The 18,232-nt window shown below is 42.6% G+C and overlaps 1 protein-coding gene across 1 annotated transcript in view; it reads left to right on the top strand.

The window, feature by feature from the left end:
- LOC119406835 (RAB11-binding protein RELCH homolog) overlaps positions 1–18,232 on the top strand; it is a 133,893-nt gene that overhangs the window by 99,020 nt on the left and 16,641 nt on the right. Inside the window, exons 21-23 of the mRNA XM_037673593.2 lie at positions 434–550; positions 6,543–6,690; positions 12,848–13,005. Of these exons, the coding sequence (XP_037529521.1) occupies positions 434–550; positions 6,543–6,690; positions 12,848–12,977 (395 nt within the window). The 3' untranslated portion in view covers positions 12,978–13,005. The remainder of the gene's footprint in view (positions 1–433; positions 551–6,542; positions 6,691–12,847; positions 13,006–18,232) is intronic.

Below are 18,232 nucleotides of genomic sequence, written 5' to 3'. Positions count from 1 at the left end.
GGGGGCTAGTTGATATGGCATTGTTCTTTAGCTGCACTATACCATTACATGGACAAAAAAGGGAAGACCAGACACATATGTGCACAATGTGCAATTGCTTATTGCTTGGAACACACATCAGGTATACGTACACTAATGAAAGGGTGAATGGAAGATATAAAATGACAAAAAGAAATGAAAGTGAACTATGCAAATGTAAGATTCAAAGTGACACGTGTGGGTTGATGTAATGCTTGTCTATGAAATCAAAAGCTGGATTTCTCAGCACAACAGAGCTGACGTGTTTTGCCTGGTCATTTGTGTATGGTCATTTGAGCACGTGTGTGTCATGTCTTTCTGTTTTTTGTCTGTATAACAGTATAGCGCAGCTAAAGAACGAAGCCTTTTTGCCTGTGATCAGTAAACATGTCCTTGCCACTGTTTTAAATTTCAGTCATCTTGCCTCACCTTGCAATTTTGGCAATGAGAAACAATCAGAATACAAACGACTCATCGAGGGTGAAAATTATGGAGCTGCTTCTTGAAGCCTATAGTGCATTGTCTTGCACCTGTATCCTTTAGTAACTGTACACTGTTTGTGCATTCCTCTTTGTACCCATTTGACCATCCCAGTGTAGTTTTTTGTGTCATAGAAAACTGTGCACTGCCGTTCGACACACTTGTGAATTTAGGCTTTAGTCATAAATTGTATGTGACTAAATGTCTTCCTGAAATTAAGTTCTGTCTTACAAGCTGATGTTGATTGAATTTGCACTGCATGTATAGGCAAATATATTGTGTTTATTTTAATGAATTCATTTTAATGAGTTAATTCATTAGCAGTGAACTTTAATTCATTGTTAGAATTCATCCTAATTAAATTTTGTGCTAAGGAGGCAATGCTGCAGAAGCCATGCATATAGTGCTGTCATAGAAGTCTCATGTTGCACATTTTGCAGTTCAGTAATCTTTGTCCTACCTTTTGTCTTCACCTTGCCCGTTTTTTTTTTGTTTTTTTTTTTTTTTCGCTAATAATTATGTCTGTAGTCAATACACACCAACCAGCCCAAGTCACTTCTCTAACACAGTAATTTTAGATCTGCAGTTTATGTGGAATAACTACTTCACATACTACTGCTACTTACAATGGGTGAACATAAGGCTACATTAGATTGTGTGTTATTTTTACACCTTTGTGCTGTCTTGATCATCAATGTAAGAAATGCACTGTAGCCCTGAGTTTTGAAATGTGTCACTCTGCTCGTTCAGAGATAAATATGTTCGGATCTGCAGTGCCTCATATGTAATCTAATTGCATCGAACTACATGGCTGCATACTTGTATAATATTTTTCTTTCATATGTGCTGCGCTATATTTTGGTCACAAATGCAAGCAGTGAGAGAAGTCTCTTTAGCCTGTGTAGTGTTGCCAAGTGTGTATGAAAGGCATCATATTTGTGATGCCTTCCTGCAGTTCTGGTTAAAAAATAGTTTCGTGCATTAGTTGTACACTGTACAAAACTGATGCATAGCAACCGAATATTTTTAATGCTTCGTGTCAACACTTCTAGAAGGCACTACCAGAGTGATCATTATGATAGACAATACTCTAGTTCCTGGCAGGGACCACAAAGAGGAGGACCAACATCTAACTGACATCCTGGCTTGCCTAAATCAAGTAGGGGTCACTCTCAACTGAAAGATCTCGGTACCAAGTGTCTTAAGTAAAGTATTTAGGAGATGTCATGAACGTGGTGGAGTTTTACCAGATCCTGATAAAGTCAAGGCTATCATGGACCTCCCACTGCCAGTAGATGTCAGTGGGGTTCGCCAGTTGCCTGGTATGGCCAACCATGTGGCCTGTTTCATTCCAAACCTGTGCAACCATTCATTCACTCTGGAACAAGAACAATGCCTGGAATTAGGGTCACAGTTAGGAGCAAGCTTTCACCCACATGAGGTCATTGCTCAGCTTTGATACATGTGTGGCTAAGTACCACCCATTATAGTATCTGCTGATACAAGTTCTCATGGTCTTGGGGCTGTCTTGGGGCTGTCTTGGGGCACCAACCTTTAGGAATTTGATGCGCTGTGGCCTATGCTTCTTGAATTCTCACTCCCACACAGGGGCGCTACCGTCAAATGGAAAAGGAGTCTGTGGCTGTCATGTGTACTGTGTCTAGGTTCGACTAGTACCTTCATGTTCTAAGCTTTGAGGATGAGTTGATTCATTTTCCACTTGTAGCCCTCTTTTTGAGCAAGGACCATGAAGCGTTGCCACATCCAGTACAGGGAATGCAGATCAAGCTGATGTACTATCATTACATTGTCAAATATTTACCTGGGAAACTAAGCTATGTCTAATGCACTATCACAAATGCATTGCTATTTGCCACCCTCACAGGCCATGAACAGCTCGGAAATCTGCGTAGGGGAAGTTCTCAAAGATCTACTTTCACTAGTTGCAAGTCAACTAGACAACGTCCATCATCTTCAAGCTCAGGATGGAGTGTTACTCACTTGTGACATATTGTGAGAGAGGCTGGCCATCGAAGAGCAGAGTACCAACGCGCATAGCGCAGTAGTGGAAAGAGAGCGATATACTGAATGTGTAGGATGGCTTGCTTTTGTTTAATCACCACATGGTCATTATATCTGCTCGGTACCAAAGTATCCTCGCACTGCTACATGAAGCGCATCGAGAGGTATGCTGGTGTCAAGAATGCATTGGAGAGTGCATTTAGTGGCCAAATTGCAGTATGCCTAGTGACTGCATATTGACTGCAGGGGCACATAGAGGCAGCAGTTGCAGTCTCTATACTCAAGTTGTGTTCCCAGCCACTGATACCAGCTTCCACACTGGAGAGGCCATGGCAACATCTGGGTATCAACCTGTTCCATTTTAAAGGATGCAATTATGTCCTGATCAGTAGTTACTACTCTAGATTCCATGAAGTAGTCACACTGGGGCAGCAGTGAATACTGGTCAGCACCAGCGGTCATTGCTGCTGTAAAGAGTTTTGCTCACTTTGGGATTCCAGATGCCATGTAGACAAACAATGGACGCCAACTTTTATCCAAAGATTCCACCAAGTTCGCTTGATCTTGCGGATTCTCCCGTGATACAAGCAACCCTTGATACCCTCATAGTAGGTCGCGGGATTGAACCCCGGCCGCGGCGGCTGCATTTTCGATGGAGGCGAAAATGTTTGAGGCCCATATACTTAGATTTACGTGCATGTTAAAGAACCTTAGGTGATCGAAATTTTCGGAGCCCTCCATGTAGTGGAGGGCTCCAAAATCGTGCTCTCATAATCATATCATGGTTTTGGGACGTTAAACCCCAGATATTATTATTACCCTCATAGTCATGGAGAGGCAGAGAGCATGGTGCAGAACATGATGAACCTGCTTGAGAAAAGCTCCGATCCTTATGTGGCCCTTCTTGCTTACCTAGATACACCTGAGGTTTTTGGCATCTCTCCTGCACTATTACTTATGGCATGAAAACATGCAAAGTCAGCTTCTGGGAATCCCAGTATGACTTCTGTTGGTATTTTGTTGGTTTCTGTTGGCAAGTCATGAGGAGGTCAAGGAATAGTATTCTACAACCAAGGAACAACGGGGAAAAAATTACAATCATCATCACAGTTCAAGCCCTATAAGTCCTCTCAAACCAGGGGCCGACATATGGATAAAGGATGTTGGTTACAGCGGTTAGGTCCTCATCTCTGCTGAACAACCTCATTTGTATGTTGAAGAGACTCATAGCAGCATTCTGCAGAGGAATTGCCACTATCTGGTGGATTTCTCAGCGGGCCAGTACATCCAAGGACAGGCAGCACCCTTGCCATCAATGCCTGGAATGTCGTGACAGAGTTCTTTGTGCACGTCACCTATCCAATGTGTGGCCTCCTTTGCCTCAAATGAGGGACCACCTGTGGAAGCCAGTTCATCTCAAAATTAGAACTTAAGCAATTGCACTAAAGTTATGCAGTGAGACCACCATGCAGGTTGAATATGTAGCTATATTTGAAAGGAAGATGTAGTGGTCACCACCCTGTGCCTTAGTTGGCAGCTACATGATGATGCTGAAAGCAAGATTATGGCACCTATGGACATGTACCATATTTTCTCGGGTATAGCTTGCACAAAAAAATGCAGAAAATTGCACGCTAAAGTCGGGGTCCGGGTTACTATATGCAAATGTCAGCGTGCAAGGTGGCTTAATGGCAATGCTTCATGACAATGCAAGGGAGGTTGCAGCGACAGCAGTGGCTGTAACTGACAGTAGATGAGGATGAGAGAGTGACACTAGTGACTGACACTGAGGGAAATTAAGGTTTTTGAAATCTTCTGGTATATGTAGCAGGGTCATTTCTAACGAGCTGTAAAATTAATTCGCATGGTTGAAATGTGTGTGTGTTATGCACGGATCTTTTTTCAAATCTTTCCGCTGGTTGTAGTTGGGGGTGCGGGTTATACACAGGGGCAGGTTATATGTGAGAAAATAGGGTATATATTTAACCAGTGGGCAGCCATGAAAAAGTTTCTTGTTGTTCTGGGCAGTAGTTGCTTGTGTCATCATTTGGCACCCCGTTTTTTGTTTAGAGGAGGATGGGTGAAGGAGTCGTACCATATATACTTGTGTAGAGGCTGCAGGTTTCTTTTCCCATGATTTGGGATGAAAATCACAGGTGTGGCCATTACAAGGAAAAAAAGACACGTTTTCTTTACTTTTTTTTTCTTTTCGTAGACGTTTTCAGCTGTACTTGCCTTAAGTAAATCGCAGTGCTTGCTTGTACTGGGAGAAGCGAAAAAGAACCTTTGTCACTTTCACGTGGTTTAAAGAATGTTACTTTTTGCCCCTCCTTCTCCTCTTTACTCGTCGCATCCTCAATCGTGTCTCTGTCCTAGATGAGGTCGTGCTCCATTCCATCCTCTTTGTTCAAGATTGTTCAAGATTCCCGTGACCTTGAAGCTTTTCTCCACCGTCTTGAAGGAAACCCCATCCCATGCTTCGAAAATCCAGTGGCACACATCCACAAGGGATGCCCTCTTCAGACATTCAGTCAGTGTTGTTTGGTGGACGGCAGCGCCTCGGAGGCAGCCGCTAAATCTCGGAGCCTGTGCTTTTGCTACCTGGAGGGGCCAAAAACTTGTCGCAGCTGCTTTGTTTTGCCCCTGCAAAAAAAAAAAAAATAGAAAGCACAACATATGATACTGCTAACCTCTTCAGAAATTGAGGGTGCAGCTAATGCACGGATAATTTTTAAATACATTTTTTGGGGAAATTTTGTAATAAAGTTCTGGGTGCGGCTATTACATGGGTGCGGCCCTTACAGTAGTATATACGGTATATCATGTTTGTAACAAAAAAAAAGCACAGCTTTTTTTCGCAAACATGTGCTTCACATGTTTGTTCACCCACCACATTCCAAGAATTAGTTCTCTTACAGCTTGTGCAACTTTGAAGAGGAAATGACGCAGTGGTTGAGCAGTGAAAAGCAAGCATAGTCCTTTATAGAAAGACAGCATGGGAGGGATTATTCTTATTCTAAAATCGCTTTCAAAGAACTTGCTCACGTTCTCCCACAAACAGCATTCTACTGTCAAGAACATGTCAATCCAAAGGCTTGTTTAGATGGTTGGGAGAAATATTTTAACGGAAAATAAGCTAATGTCATATTAATGAGGATTTCCACAAGTTCAGGAAAAAGAAAAGACAAGACATTAATTAACTGAAGATAGCTAGGCATTTTACAAAGTGTAAAACAAAGCAACAAGGCATACCTGAGTATTATAAACATGCACTATAGCCAACAGCAATGGATAATACACATGGTAACAGGCCACAGTGCAATCCAGAGATGACGTGGTCGCCTCCAGTGCATCAGTCAGTTTCATCATGTGACTTTAGGAATCTGCAATTTTGGGCAGTTCCAAATGTGGATTCGCAGCATATAACGGCAGAGAGAAAGTGAGTTTTGAATAAAGCAGGTGCAACAAAGTGGTTTGGATAGTCAGCAGAAAGTTTGGGCACAAAAGTTCATTTACATAGTTCATTTCTAGCCACCATTATCCTCTCTGCCTCTAATATAGAGCAACCTCTTATGTGTAGCCATATTGCTGGATGGAAGTAGCTGGGGCATGGGTCACTAAAGAACTAAGGAGAGGGACTAGTAAAAATGGTCAGTGGTTGCCAATGCAAATGTCTTCCAAGGTGCATTCGTCGCTGAAGTTCTTTTCTGACTGACTACTATAGCGTAGTTATTCTGTGCATGGTGCTTCAAAACTTATCTTTTGTAAGCTTCCTTATTGGTAACTTTGCACTAAGCGTAAAATTACTGAAGCGGCACATGAAAAACAAAAACAGTTGCTCAGAACTACGTAAACATGTAATCGTAAAATTCATGCTTATTCACCACTAAAAGTTTAATAACTACCATTTATCTTTGCTGTGTAAGTGCATAAAGTTTTTGTTCACTTAAATGTACTGGGAGGTTGTAAGTTTCCTCCTGTCTTAGTAATTACAGCCTTATGAACTTAATCACACATCCCAGACATTTCAGAACATGCAATCACAGATGCGTTTTTACCGGGCTTACGGTGTCTTTTGGAAGATGCAAGGCAAGTTGCACCTTGCCATGAGTCGGCGGTGTCAGCTATGATTGGTGACTTTGAAGCCAAATTGGACTGTTGCAGGGAAAGGTGAGAGCTTTTGTAATCCTTCTAACTTCACTTACACAAAGCATGTTCAAAAATTATTGCAGAAAGAATTTCCTTATTGAAGGCCTCCTTATTTTCATGGCATTTCGCAGCCTATTTAAAGAAATGTGGCAGTTTTGCTGGAGAAGCAAAGCATTGAGAGCGAAACCAAAGTATAAGGCAACTTCACAAAGTAAAGATTTATAGTTTCATCAGCCATTTATATTGCAAGAAACATTTGTTTACTAAATTAACAAGCATGGTGTCATGCACACTTAGGCAAACATGAACAGGTCTTACCTTGTGACTGCGAACACTTGCTGTCTCAGCACTGATGTGATCAACAGTGCAGGCAGAGTTGAGCAAACTTTGCATTGCTTCTCTCTTCAACACATCTCCTAAACATTAAACGTGTCCTCCAACACTAGTCTGAGGGAAGGCAGGGCACATGATGCCACCATCCATTTCCGCTTGCCCAGCTTTTGCACCCGCCACAGAGTACCTTCAAGATATGGCACATGGGCACATGTGTTTCATGTGTAGTAGACAGGTTTAAAGAAATAAGATGGGTGCTCGCCTTGTTAAAAAAAATTAAACGTGTTTTTTTTTGGAGCCGCTACCGGTCCCTTGTTCACAATTGTGAACAAAGGACCCGCAGCAGCCCCCGAAACGTCAACACATGTTTAGCCCTTTGTAGGTTTGCCTATATTTTTGACACAATCATATAAAAACCGGCTCTGGTATAATTACATAAGCTACAAAGAAATAGTATAAAACAAATTTCATCAAAATCAAGCCAGTAGTTTACTGAAAAAAAGTGGGCCATATATGTCCCACTGGCTCATGAGAGTGTTTTCAAAAAGTGGGAAAACACTGTCCCACTGTATCATGAAGGCACCATCTTGAGATTACATCAACGAGTATATGAGATGAAACGGCCGAAGCAAATGGCACAGAGTATCGCTTCTCAAGGTGTGCTGAGGAAAGTTGTGGGGATCTCATTCCAGCAGTAGAACACCACCTGCACCTGCACTTCTTGTGAGCCGTCATAGTGCCGTAGTCTGTTCCTGTAAAGCTTACTTCACCAAATGCACCAACCATTTTAACGCTATAGCGTTAGAGAGCTCGTTTCCCAGAAATTCTGCCATCGGCGTCGCTTGTGAGCGAAAAATTGTCCGTGACCGAAAAATAGAGAAAGATGCAAATAAAATAAACAATAAAAATCTTCTGTCCCATTGAGGATCAAACCCGGGCCGTTTGCGTGGCAAGCAGGTGTCCTACCACAAAGCCACGATGTTACTTGCAACTGCTTCGGAAAAAAACACTACATAAATGCCATTTAGTGGAAGGTGTCTCCTTAACGCATTTTGTTCGGCAGGTGTTACGACGAAGATGAGCTCATTCGGCGATTTGTAGACGCATTGGCGAGGCCGTCAAACTACGTTTTTTATGCGACGCCATGCTTCGAAAAAAGCCGGGCTAGTGCACCCATCGCCGCTAAAAACGCACACAAACTTGCAAACAGCTCCAAAAATGGACAACTATGTCTATCTAGCAGAAAACATATCAAGCAAACAGCAAACATTAGATAATGCGCTGCCATCTGTGAGGCATTGTGAGAAACGCACCAATATCCACAATTACACTGAGGAATGAGCGTGGCAATATCGCAATATGCAGTTTCAATGCATTTATCAGTCAAGTTATTCCGCAAATTCACAAAAAACACGTGATGCCTGGAAGCTAAAATCACCTCTCTGAAAAACCAGAAAAAGAGGAAATTATCCGGTATTTTGATTGGTAGGTTCTTTCTATCTGGGAAGAAGAAAATTCAGAAGCTTTCATGAAAAATTGATCGAAACTCAACATCACTGTAACACTGCTTCCGCCCTTCGAAAGTGTGGTAAAAGATTTTTCCTCGAGAATACGAAGACTTAGGTAAGATATGAGTGACTTATCGTTGTGCTAATTCCAATGGGTGATGTTGGAGAAAATTTTTCCAGCAGACGGAAAAGTGGGATGCATATGTCCCGCTGTCGCACAAAGGGTTAATTTCTTTTGAACAAGGCGAGTGCCTGTTTTGTTTCTTCACCGAATCACGCTCGCCTGACTAGTTTTCATTGAACCTTGGACTAAGTAGACAGGTTTACTTGCACATAGAAGAAAACATGAGAATAGCGACTTTTAGTGTAATGGAAAGCAGCAAACTCAAGGATCTTGTGTTAATGTTAGCATTACATGCTCCACACTGCGCATGCGCTGAACAGAAATGCAGCTTATGTAATGCGCTATTTTTAGAGCAGGACATTCAGTGCTAACGCACGCAAGGGGTTCTGTATGTAGGGCTAGATGGCATTGCCTGTCGAAGTGAGAGCCATTCGCTTCAAATCTATTGAATTGTCGGCCTGCACTATTAAGCTCATTTATTCAACACTAATGCTAATATTTGATATAGATTTGAGTAATGGTGCTTTGCTAGCTGCGTACTGCTGATAGCTTCGTTATTAAAATACATTCTCAATTAGCAGCACAAAAAGCTTAACGAGAATCTGCCTGTGTTCGCTGTATCTGCATCGAGATGGCACCACTGCCTATAGTATCTAATTTTTCGTTCATTCACCCATTTCAAAGGATATGGCCACAAGTCAGCCGAGGTGTGCCATGCTTTCGAGCAAAAAAGAAAGTGAATTGCGATCATGTGGACTTTGTTTGTCAGTACTGAGTGTTTAATATGTGGATGGTGTCGTATGTGTTTGTATTAGCATTTCACTTTCCTTCTGCTGGTCTATGTAACCAGTTTGTGCCACACAGTGTATCCTCTCTTAGCATGAGCATTTTGACACACGTCAACACAGGCATAAACATATTACACTATAATAAAGCTCTCTTATGTTAGGTGGAAATAGTGGAAATTATCGCAGCCTTTCAAGTCTCACATCTTCTTGTGTTTGCTGATTTTATTTCTAGTTCTGATAAAAAAAAAACAATAACACATGAGTTTTCTATTTAACCTTTTCAGACGCCACTTATGAAGAACTGTCTGTAAATGTGTCAAATCAATGCAACGTTATTTCAAGGCACTCAGTAGTCTATTACAATAAGAATAATGTCCTAATGTGTTAATTTACCTGTGTTATAGTAACAAATCCAAATTAAGTTGTTATTAAATATGTATTTATCCAGAAGTCATTGATGCTCTGTTTTGGCATAAATAGAATGAAATCTCAGGCTAGAAATATAATGCAAGTTCATTTTTAGTTATGTCCATTTTGAGCAATGAAAAATTATACTTTTCACACAGCTCGCAGGAAGCGACTCGTCAAACGTGGTAGTACCTTCAGCAAAGTGGTCATAGGCAACAGTGCGCTGCAAAATGATGTTAAATGAAGACAAATCTATTATGCAAGAGGTTCAAATCATTCAAAGCTCTATATATCTCGCTCTTTCTTAGCCCCTAGTTGATACAAATAGCAAAAACAAGTGGTGTACACAATTGTGTACATAGTGTGTCAAAGTGTTAATTGACACCTGTTGTAATTGCTGCTGTGCACTGAGTAACCAGTTACTACTTGGGAAAAAATGCAGCTGATATTATATCAGCCAATCAGGGAAAGTTTTGCAATCATTGCAATCTCCTTATTTTTGGATTTGGGTACCCTGCGTGCTCATCAGAGCAGCAATATTTGTTATATACGACTACATGTATTGCAGATGTTTATTAAACGTCTTTAAAAATGATCGTGTTTGATTAGAACCTGTATCTCTTTTACTACAAAGATACCAAAATATACCCATGTGATTGATAAGTTTCTCATGCTAGTGACATGCTCTTGGTTGTTTTCAAATTATGTGAAACGGGACCACCTTTTACTTTAGATGAAGTCACTTCGTGCAAGGGTCACAGACATGGTGCTTCATCTAAAATATTTTCTAATAAATTGTGTGTTTCTTGAAAATTCTACTGTGGTGAATAATTAGTGAAAAGGAAACTCAATTTATCATGCATGACTCTCTCCAGTAGTAATGCCTATTATGCATGTTACAGTCAATTAAAATCTTCTACTTAGCATTTTTTCTTATGTTTCTCAAAAACAAAGCAGATATCTCACATTCAAAATTTTTTATCTTAGGAATTGTCTTCCTTAGTATATAAGGGAATTTCTGAAATGTTTGTGTGTTTCTCGGGGGTCTATTTTATATAAAGATCTTCCATGGCATTGTCTTCTAATAACAATGTGTGACCAAGCCGAGGAACATAAAAGAGACATACAAGAGTGTTATGTCTCTTATATGTGTCTCTTGTAATGCGCTGTTGTTGGACGATCACAAGTAACCAACTAACCCCAATTTTCACCCTTGTTAGGTTTTTGGCGTGTACACATTTCCTTCAAAAAATAAAAGACGATTAAGCCAGTATGAACTTTTGTGCAATTTCAGCTGTGATTTGCTCATTGAATAGGCCCAAATAAAAATATATTACATGACACATTTGATAGAGTACTTTACTATCCGGTACTTCAGAAAGCTTTATAAACTTAAAAAAAAATTCTTCTTTAGCAAGAAAAGAATGTTTAACAATGGTTTCACCTTGCTCTGTGGTGTCCAATCTTTCCACTTGTCTCAGTATTCTCCCCCTTTTAGTCCTTATCTATGTTTGCATTATTTGTTCCTGTACCGGTATGCACCAAGTTGTTCAGAAACACATACCTATGATTAAACTATAATTCAAACCTTAGCACTTGTTGAAAATAGTCACGCACCGAGCACTGTCCACCTTTATTTTTATGGTATAATTGCAGTGTCTGCTCTAAATTACGCAAATAAAAAGATAAGTGCATTTGTTATAACATGCACTTTACCATGTTTGCATTGCAATCGAACAAACATGGCATGTATATCTGTCAGTGGTGATCGTGTTTGCAAAATATGACTGCGGTGCAAAAACAGCCAAAATTTAAAACAGAAGGCCGCGCATCCTTCCTCTCGAGGGAGACTGAGAGTGAGAATGCAGAATATGTGTGCCACGCGATATAAAGAGAGAAGGAAAAAAGTAGGCAAGGCTCATCATGTGAACGTGACATGCTTGCTCACATCGCCCCGGCACGGTAGTCGAGTGGTTATGGCGCTCGACTGCGGACCCGAAGGTCGCGGGATCGAATCCTAGCCACGCCGGCTGCATTTTCGATAGAGGCGATAATGTTTGAGGCCCGTGTACTTAGATTTAGGTGCACGTTAAAGAACCCCAGGTGGTCGAAATTTGCGGAGCCCTTCACTACGGCGTCTCTCATAATCATATCGTGGTTTGGGGACGTTAAACCCCAGATATTATTATTATGCTTACTCACATCCAATATTTGAGAGTATGCAGAGGATTACACTGCCTGCGGACACTAGCCGAGGCAAAGAGAGAGGGTGTCCACTTTGGCTGTCATGCGCACTTCTTGGAGGAAACTTGTTAACAGTGCAGTTTATTTATCCTAATTTTTCTAGTAATGAACTGATTTAAAAAATATGCTTTGGTAAAACCCTTCTTAGACAGTGCCTTGCAACTTCCAATGTGTAATCAAAATTTCTATTGATGCCTCATTGGTGCCTGGTGAGGGGCCCTTTAAATTGTTGTGCACTCTAATGCCTGGCTATTTAATCCACCTGAAGTGGTCAGGCTGCTTTCTCTGCCGCAATCAGTCTTTAAATATTCTTGATACTTCAGAAAGTAAAGAGAAAAAAAGTGTGTAGCAATGTACATAATTTTCTTTAGTTGATTTTTGGTTGAGGTACCATAGAGTTGCTGCTGACTCCCAGTGACGCCATGAGTATATGAATGTCCATGACATCTGTTCTCCAAGGTGCTTCACTGTGGCTCGAAGAATCCTATCTAGCCATCTTGCGCATTGGTGAAAGCACTTTCCTTTATCTTTCATTTTTGCTAGCATTGAGTAAGGCTGCATTGATCTGGCAGCCAGCATGATGTGACGATAAAATAGGAAAGCTTTAGTTTCAAGACCTTTGCTTTGGAAGAATATTGGAGTTCAATCTCATTTATTACCAAAAGATTGGTTCATTGGGTAATCCGTGGAATTCTTGAGGCTCTGATTATGAAATTTGAACAACTGAGAAAAGCTTTCCAAGTGCATTTAATAACATTGATGTACCGTTCCAGAACCCCATCACTAAGCTCTCCTATGGCAAGTATGGAGGAGATGAAGCGGAAGATGACGAAGATCTTCACTGTGCCTCCTGCTAATGCTCGCTCAAACCTTCCAAACATCTTTCAGTTGCGAAAAAAATGAGCAGAGGCATTGCTAGTCAACGCCTACAGTGAGTATCTCAACACCAAGTTTGTCCTTCTAGGCATGAGGAAAACCCTAGTGTAAGATCACATGCTGTCAGCTTCACATTCGGAAGCTTCACATTTCTCGAGAACAGTATGTATGATTGGTTGGTTGCATGTGAATCTTTGTCCTTTGTTTTGTCTTAGTCTGTGCTTTGAGAAGGTGCAATAATGACAATGATGACAGACAAGCTAGGATGCAGTTCCTCCTGTGCACTTTCACATTGGCATAGGAGTGTGGGGTTTTCTTATGTATTTTTATAAGCCTTTAGCTTCACATTTTAGAAACTTGCTTGCTACAGATAGTCTGATTCCATCTTTGCACCTTGATTGCTTGGAGAGCCTGAAATTACTTGCTGAGGAAATTATATTGTGTGATTGGGCTGTAACTATACTTTGATAATCAAACGTGTAATTTAATATTGTGTTACAATACAAAGTTGAAGCTGGCCAATACACAAGGCATATCTTCTTTATATTTATTAATATATTCGTACCTTGCAGAAGTCACTAACCATTAAACTTGTGCAATAATTCATTGGCTTTACACATACTACAGTAAAAGCTCGTTAATTTGACTCTCGTTAATTCGGGAAATCAAATCATTCGGACGTGTTTCCTGGTCCCACCCAGCGTATGTGTTGTTTAATGGCATCAAACTCTTGTTAATTCGGTCACATTTGGCCGCAACCCGGTTAATTCGAACGATCCTTGGAGCGTGCTGAGCTTGAAGCGCCACAAATATGTGATGCAAAAGAGTGAAAGTGGCGTTCGCAGACAACCGAAACGAGGCGGCGCTGTCCGCATCACTACCTTCATCAGTTAATGACCGCGGTTTTGTCCACATGCGGATCCGGCACTCGGCAGCTTCGTTTTATCTTGATGCAACGTGCGTAATGTCACAAAACTCAAACATGGCGGAAGCTATTGAACATAAAGAGCTTTCAGCCGCGGTCGGTATTCTGGCATATGTATAACTCGTTTGCTAGATCGTGATGGACGAACTATCTTTTGCAGGCATTTTGCTTGCGAAAGAATTATCGTCACGTGTGCATGGTGATGGTGGGCGTATGTAATAAGGGAGGGGTGCAGAGCACGTTTCGGGCTAATTAAACACGGGAGTCTGGCGCCGTGTTCGAATTAATAAAGTCGCAGGATGATGAAGTGACTTTCACACAGCTCTTATACAAAATAAGTACAGGTGTACATATTAATCAAGAAAATAAGAGTGTGTCGATGTAACAGATATATACATTTTTTGTTTTCTTGATACTTGTGATAATTCAGAAGTTGATTAATTCGGACATTTTTTCCAGTCCCGTGAAATCCGAATTAATGAGTCACCTTTTTCTGTCTCTCTCTCCCTACATCTTTGTCTTTCTCTCTCACTTTTAAATGCGAATGCATTTCTTAGTCGGGCTATGTCAGGTGTCGGTCGGTGTCCGCGCGCCTCTCCGCTCTCACTCCCTCTCCCATAGCAACAGCTGCGGGCGCGCGCGCTTATCCTCGCCCCTAGCAACCGGAGCAGCTGGTGCAGGCGGAGTAGCGGAGAGTGAGTGGAGAGGAGGAGCGCGCTCTGGCGTGTGAGGGCGCTCGCATCCCGGGAGCTTGGTGGAGCTCCCGCGTGTGTGGAGAGAGTGTAGGAGAGGGTAGGTGCAGTGCTTCACCGCTCCTTCTCTCGCCGTTCGCTCTCTCCTCCCTGCGCCACCGCCTCAATGCAGTGCGTTTGAAACGCGTTTGTAGCGTTTGTGCTGCCTTGGCACAGCCTGAAAGCAGCGCGTTCTAAACGCGTTTGTGCTGCATTGAAGGTGGTGGCAACATCCCTGCGGTGATTACGAACGCACGTAGGAAGCGTTCGTTGAAAGAGGCGCCCAAAAGGGAGACAGTTGAGCATGTCGATGTGTCCAGCTTTACACCATTAAAATTACTACGCCGTGTACTCTCGGCGCAAGAAATGCATTCGCATTTCCTCACGATTCCCTTCGGGGAGGTGGGGGCTTTTTTTCATCTTTCCTGTCTACTCCTCTCTTCCAATTTATTCCAATCTTCCTGGCGGCAAGGGTTAACCTTGTGTAGTTACTCAATCTTGGGTACTTATATTTGGTTATAGCGGCGATGCATGGCTGGCAACTTCATGTGTTCTATCCTGCAGCATCCCCTTGTTGGGCTCAATGGTGGGTGGTCACCATCGCTGCTGAATTTCGAATGTTTATATGGCAAACACTTTTCCCGCACTTCCTGATCGCCGCCTCAAAAGGTGGCGCACCGATGAACCATTCACTTTTGCCCAGCCTAAGCACTCTTTTTCCAAATACCATGTGACGCACAGCCAGCACGAAACGAAAACCATCCGAACTATTTCACCACTCCTCGTGTCAAAGTCTCTCACGGAAGCGATCGGTCGAGGCTATAAAATAACAAGGATGGGAAGCGCCGATCTCCGTATTGAGGTTCGCAACAAGCCCCAATACGGCAAACTATCGAAACTTGTGGCTTTTGGCAATATTCCTGTTGCAGTGGGCCCACACAGGTCAATGAACACAGTGCGTGGCGTCATTTGACCTTCTTGAACTCAGATGACCTTCTCGAACTCAGTGAAAGTGAATTACTGGAAGGATTGCGAGAGGAAAACGTTGTGAAGATTCGAAGAATAATGATAAGGCGAGATGATAAGCAAATCCCTACCAAACACATAGTTATTACCTTCGAAACCAGTGATTTACCTGAGTCAATCTAAACTGGTTACTGCAAGCTTCGGGTCCGACTGTACATACCTAATCTCCGTCAATGTTTCAAGTGCCAACGATTTGGACATGGTTCACAGGGCCGCAGAGGGTGTGCTACTTGCGCAAAGTGTGCGTCCAACGACCACTTATCTGACACTTGCACTTCAGCAACTCGCTGTGCCAACTGTGAAGGAGACCATCCCGCCTACTCGCGATCATGCCCCTCGTGGAAAAAAGAGAAGCAAATCATAGAACTCAAAGTTAAATTCAACCTGTCTTTCCAAGAGGCATGTAAGCGTTTTTCTCTGCACAACCAGTCCTCTCATCCCTAAAGTGATGTGACGCATCGGTGCTCAGCGCCACATCTTTCGGCGGCTGCAACGGCCACATGTAGTGTGACTGCAGTCACACCATCCGCGCCCCCGGTTGGAGCAGCAAGTGCTGTTCCATCCCTTGCCAATTAGAGCCAATCTTCATGTATGTTTCACAATGGACCTTTCCTGGAGCCGTCACATCAATCACGTCACAATTAAAGCCGGGCGTGTGCTAGGTTTCCTGCGCAGAAATGCAAGAAAGTTACCATTTGAGGCCAAGACTGAACTGTACATGTCTGACGTTCGATCTATCTTAGATTACGCTTGTGCTGTGTGGGATCCGTGGAAGGCAAGTGACGTGTCCAATTTAGAAAGAATTCAGAACACGGCTGTTCGGTTTGTCTGCTCTGACTATACCAGGAATTTCAGTGTTTCAAAAGCAAAAGAAAGGCTTGGTTGGGAACTTCTACACAAACGAAAGGAATATCTGCGGTTGAAACTATTTCATAACGTATTTCATAACCGAACGGGTCTGGACCCCTCGCGATACTTTCACAAACCGGATTACATTTCGCAGCGATTACATCATGCCAATAACATAAAGGAAATAAGCTGCCCGACTGACGGATTTAAAATGTCATTTTTTCCGAGGATGAAAAGCCAGTGGAATAGGTTGTCTCCTGAAGTAGCAGCAATTACTTCACATGAAGTATTTTCAAGTTCACTGCTGGGTCTCCAGTGTACTCGCGCGGTTGTGTAAGGACAAAACTGTACTATGAACCCGATTTATATTGTCACGTGGTCGTGACGTCGACGACGACAGCAGTCAGCCTTTGCAGGGTGAAACTGTTTATTTGGCCGAACTTGTGGCCGGAAAATGAGAACTAGAACTACAGCAATACACGCTGTACAATGATAGCGGCGAACAGGGCGTCGTCCGTCGATCAACTGATCAGCGCTGAAGCGCGTCGGTATTTAAACATGTGCCGTCGAATATTCCAGCGTTATCGCTGGCTGTCGTACAAATTCTAGAATAAGCTCGAGTGTGCGCGTCTTGCGCGCAATCTTAACAAAACGATCTACAATGATTGCGAAGGTTCTCGAACAATGAGGCGCGGTTCGCGCTGAGCGTTGCTGACAGTCTTTGTGGCCGAAAACCCAATACAGCAAAAGTAATAAAGAAACGCACCTGGCAATATTGTGTATATCCCATGTATCACTACGTAAGTTGACAGTGAATTGCGTTTATTCTAAAGTTGAAGTGTTGCAATCTGTATTCTGTATCGAAATATTGTATTCTTCCCCCTTACTGTAATATGCCCTTGGGCGCTGTGGGTACTATGATAAATAAATAAATAAAGCATGAAAAAATTTCGGGGGGTGTCAGAACCCACTCAACCCCCCTTAGTTACGGCCCTGGGGGCTTAATTATGCTCCAATGCGCTCTGATCATTTTATTCGTGCGCATCATTACGTGCGAAAGCAGATAACTTGATTTACACCAACCAAATCAGGATTAAACCATGGCGTACATGGTAATACAACGTTCAGTAGTCTTTTCAGGCTCAATTCAGAAACCAAATAAATCAGTGCAACATGTTACTAGGTAAAGAAACTTTATTGTGTACAACAGAATGCACTTGATCGTTTCTGCTGCTTGTCTCACATCACACAAGGCTTTCTTCTTTTGACTTTTTTGTCATTCTTTTCTTTGACTTTTTGTCATTCATTCCGCTGTTTGCGCAAATGCTTTGCGCAAACAGCGGAATTCTCTTGAAGCGGTTTGTCAGCCCTCGGAATGGCGCGTGCCCACTTCAAGAACAGTTCTTGGCAAGTCGGTGCACGGAAAAGAGACACTTTTTCCGAACAAGATCTGTAGCCGGAATCACACCCTGGCACGAAGCACCAATAACGCTGAGTTTTTTCTTTGAGATAGACGGCATCTTTGCCAGCACACAGCACTCATGAATCAACAGCACACGCCAACACTTCGCAGCAAACTGCACAACTACAAACCGCCGGCCAGGCGTTGACAGCCAGATTAGTGCCGCGGAAACGCTGACGGCGCCCCAGATGGCAGCGCTATGTTGTGCCCTAGTGGCGATCACGTGAAAGAGGACCTCCCTCCCCTATGGCTGGCCGCCGCGCTCAGCACACCTCCCCTTCTTGCCACA

This window comes from Rhipicephalus sanguineus, chromosome 1, assembly GCF_013339695.2.
Source record: "Rhipicephalus sanguineus isolate Rsan-2018 chromosome 1, BIME_Rsan_1.4, whole genome shotgun sequence".
Taxonomy (NCBI): domain Eukaryota; kingdom Metazoa; phylum Arthropoda; class Arachnida; order Ixodida; family Ixodidae; genus Rhipicephalus; species Rhipicephalus sanguineus.
The sequence above is the reverse complement of the archived record's forward strand: the minus strand, read 5'-3'. Positions and strand labels throughout refer to the sequence as shown.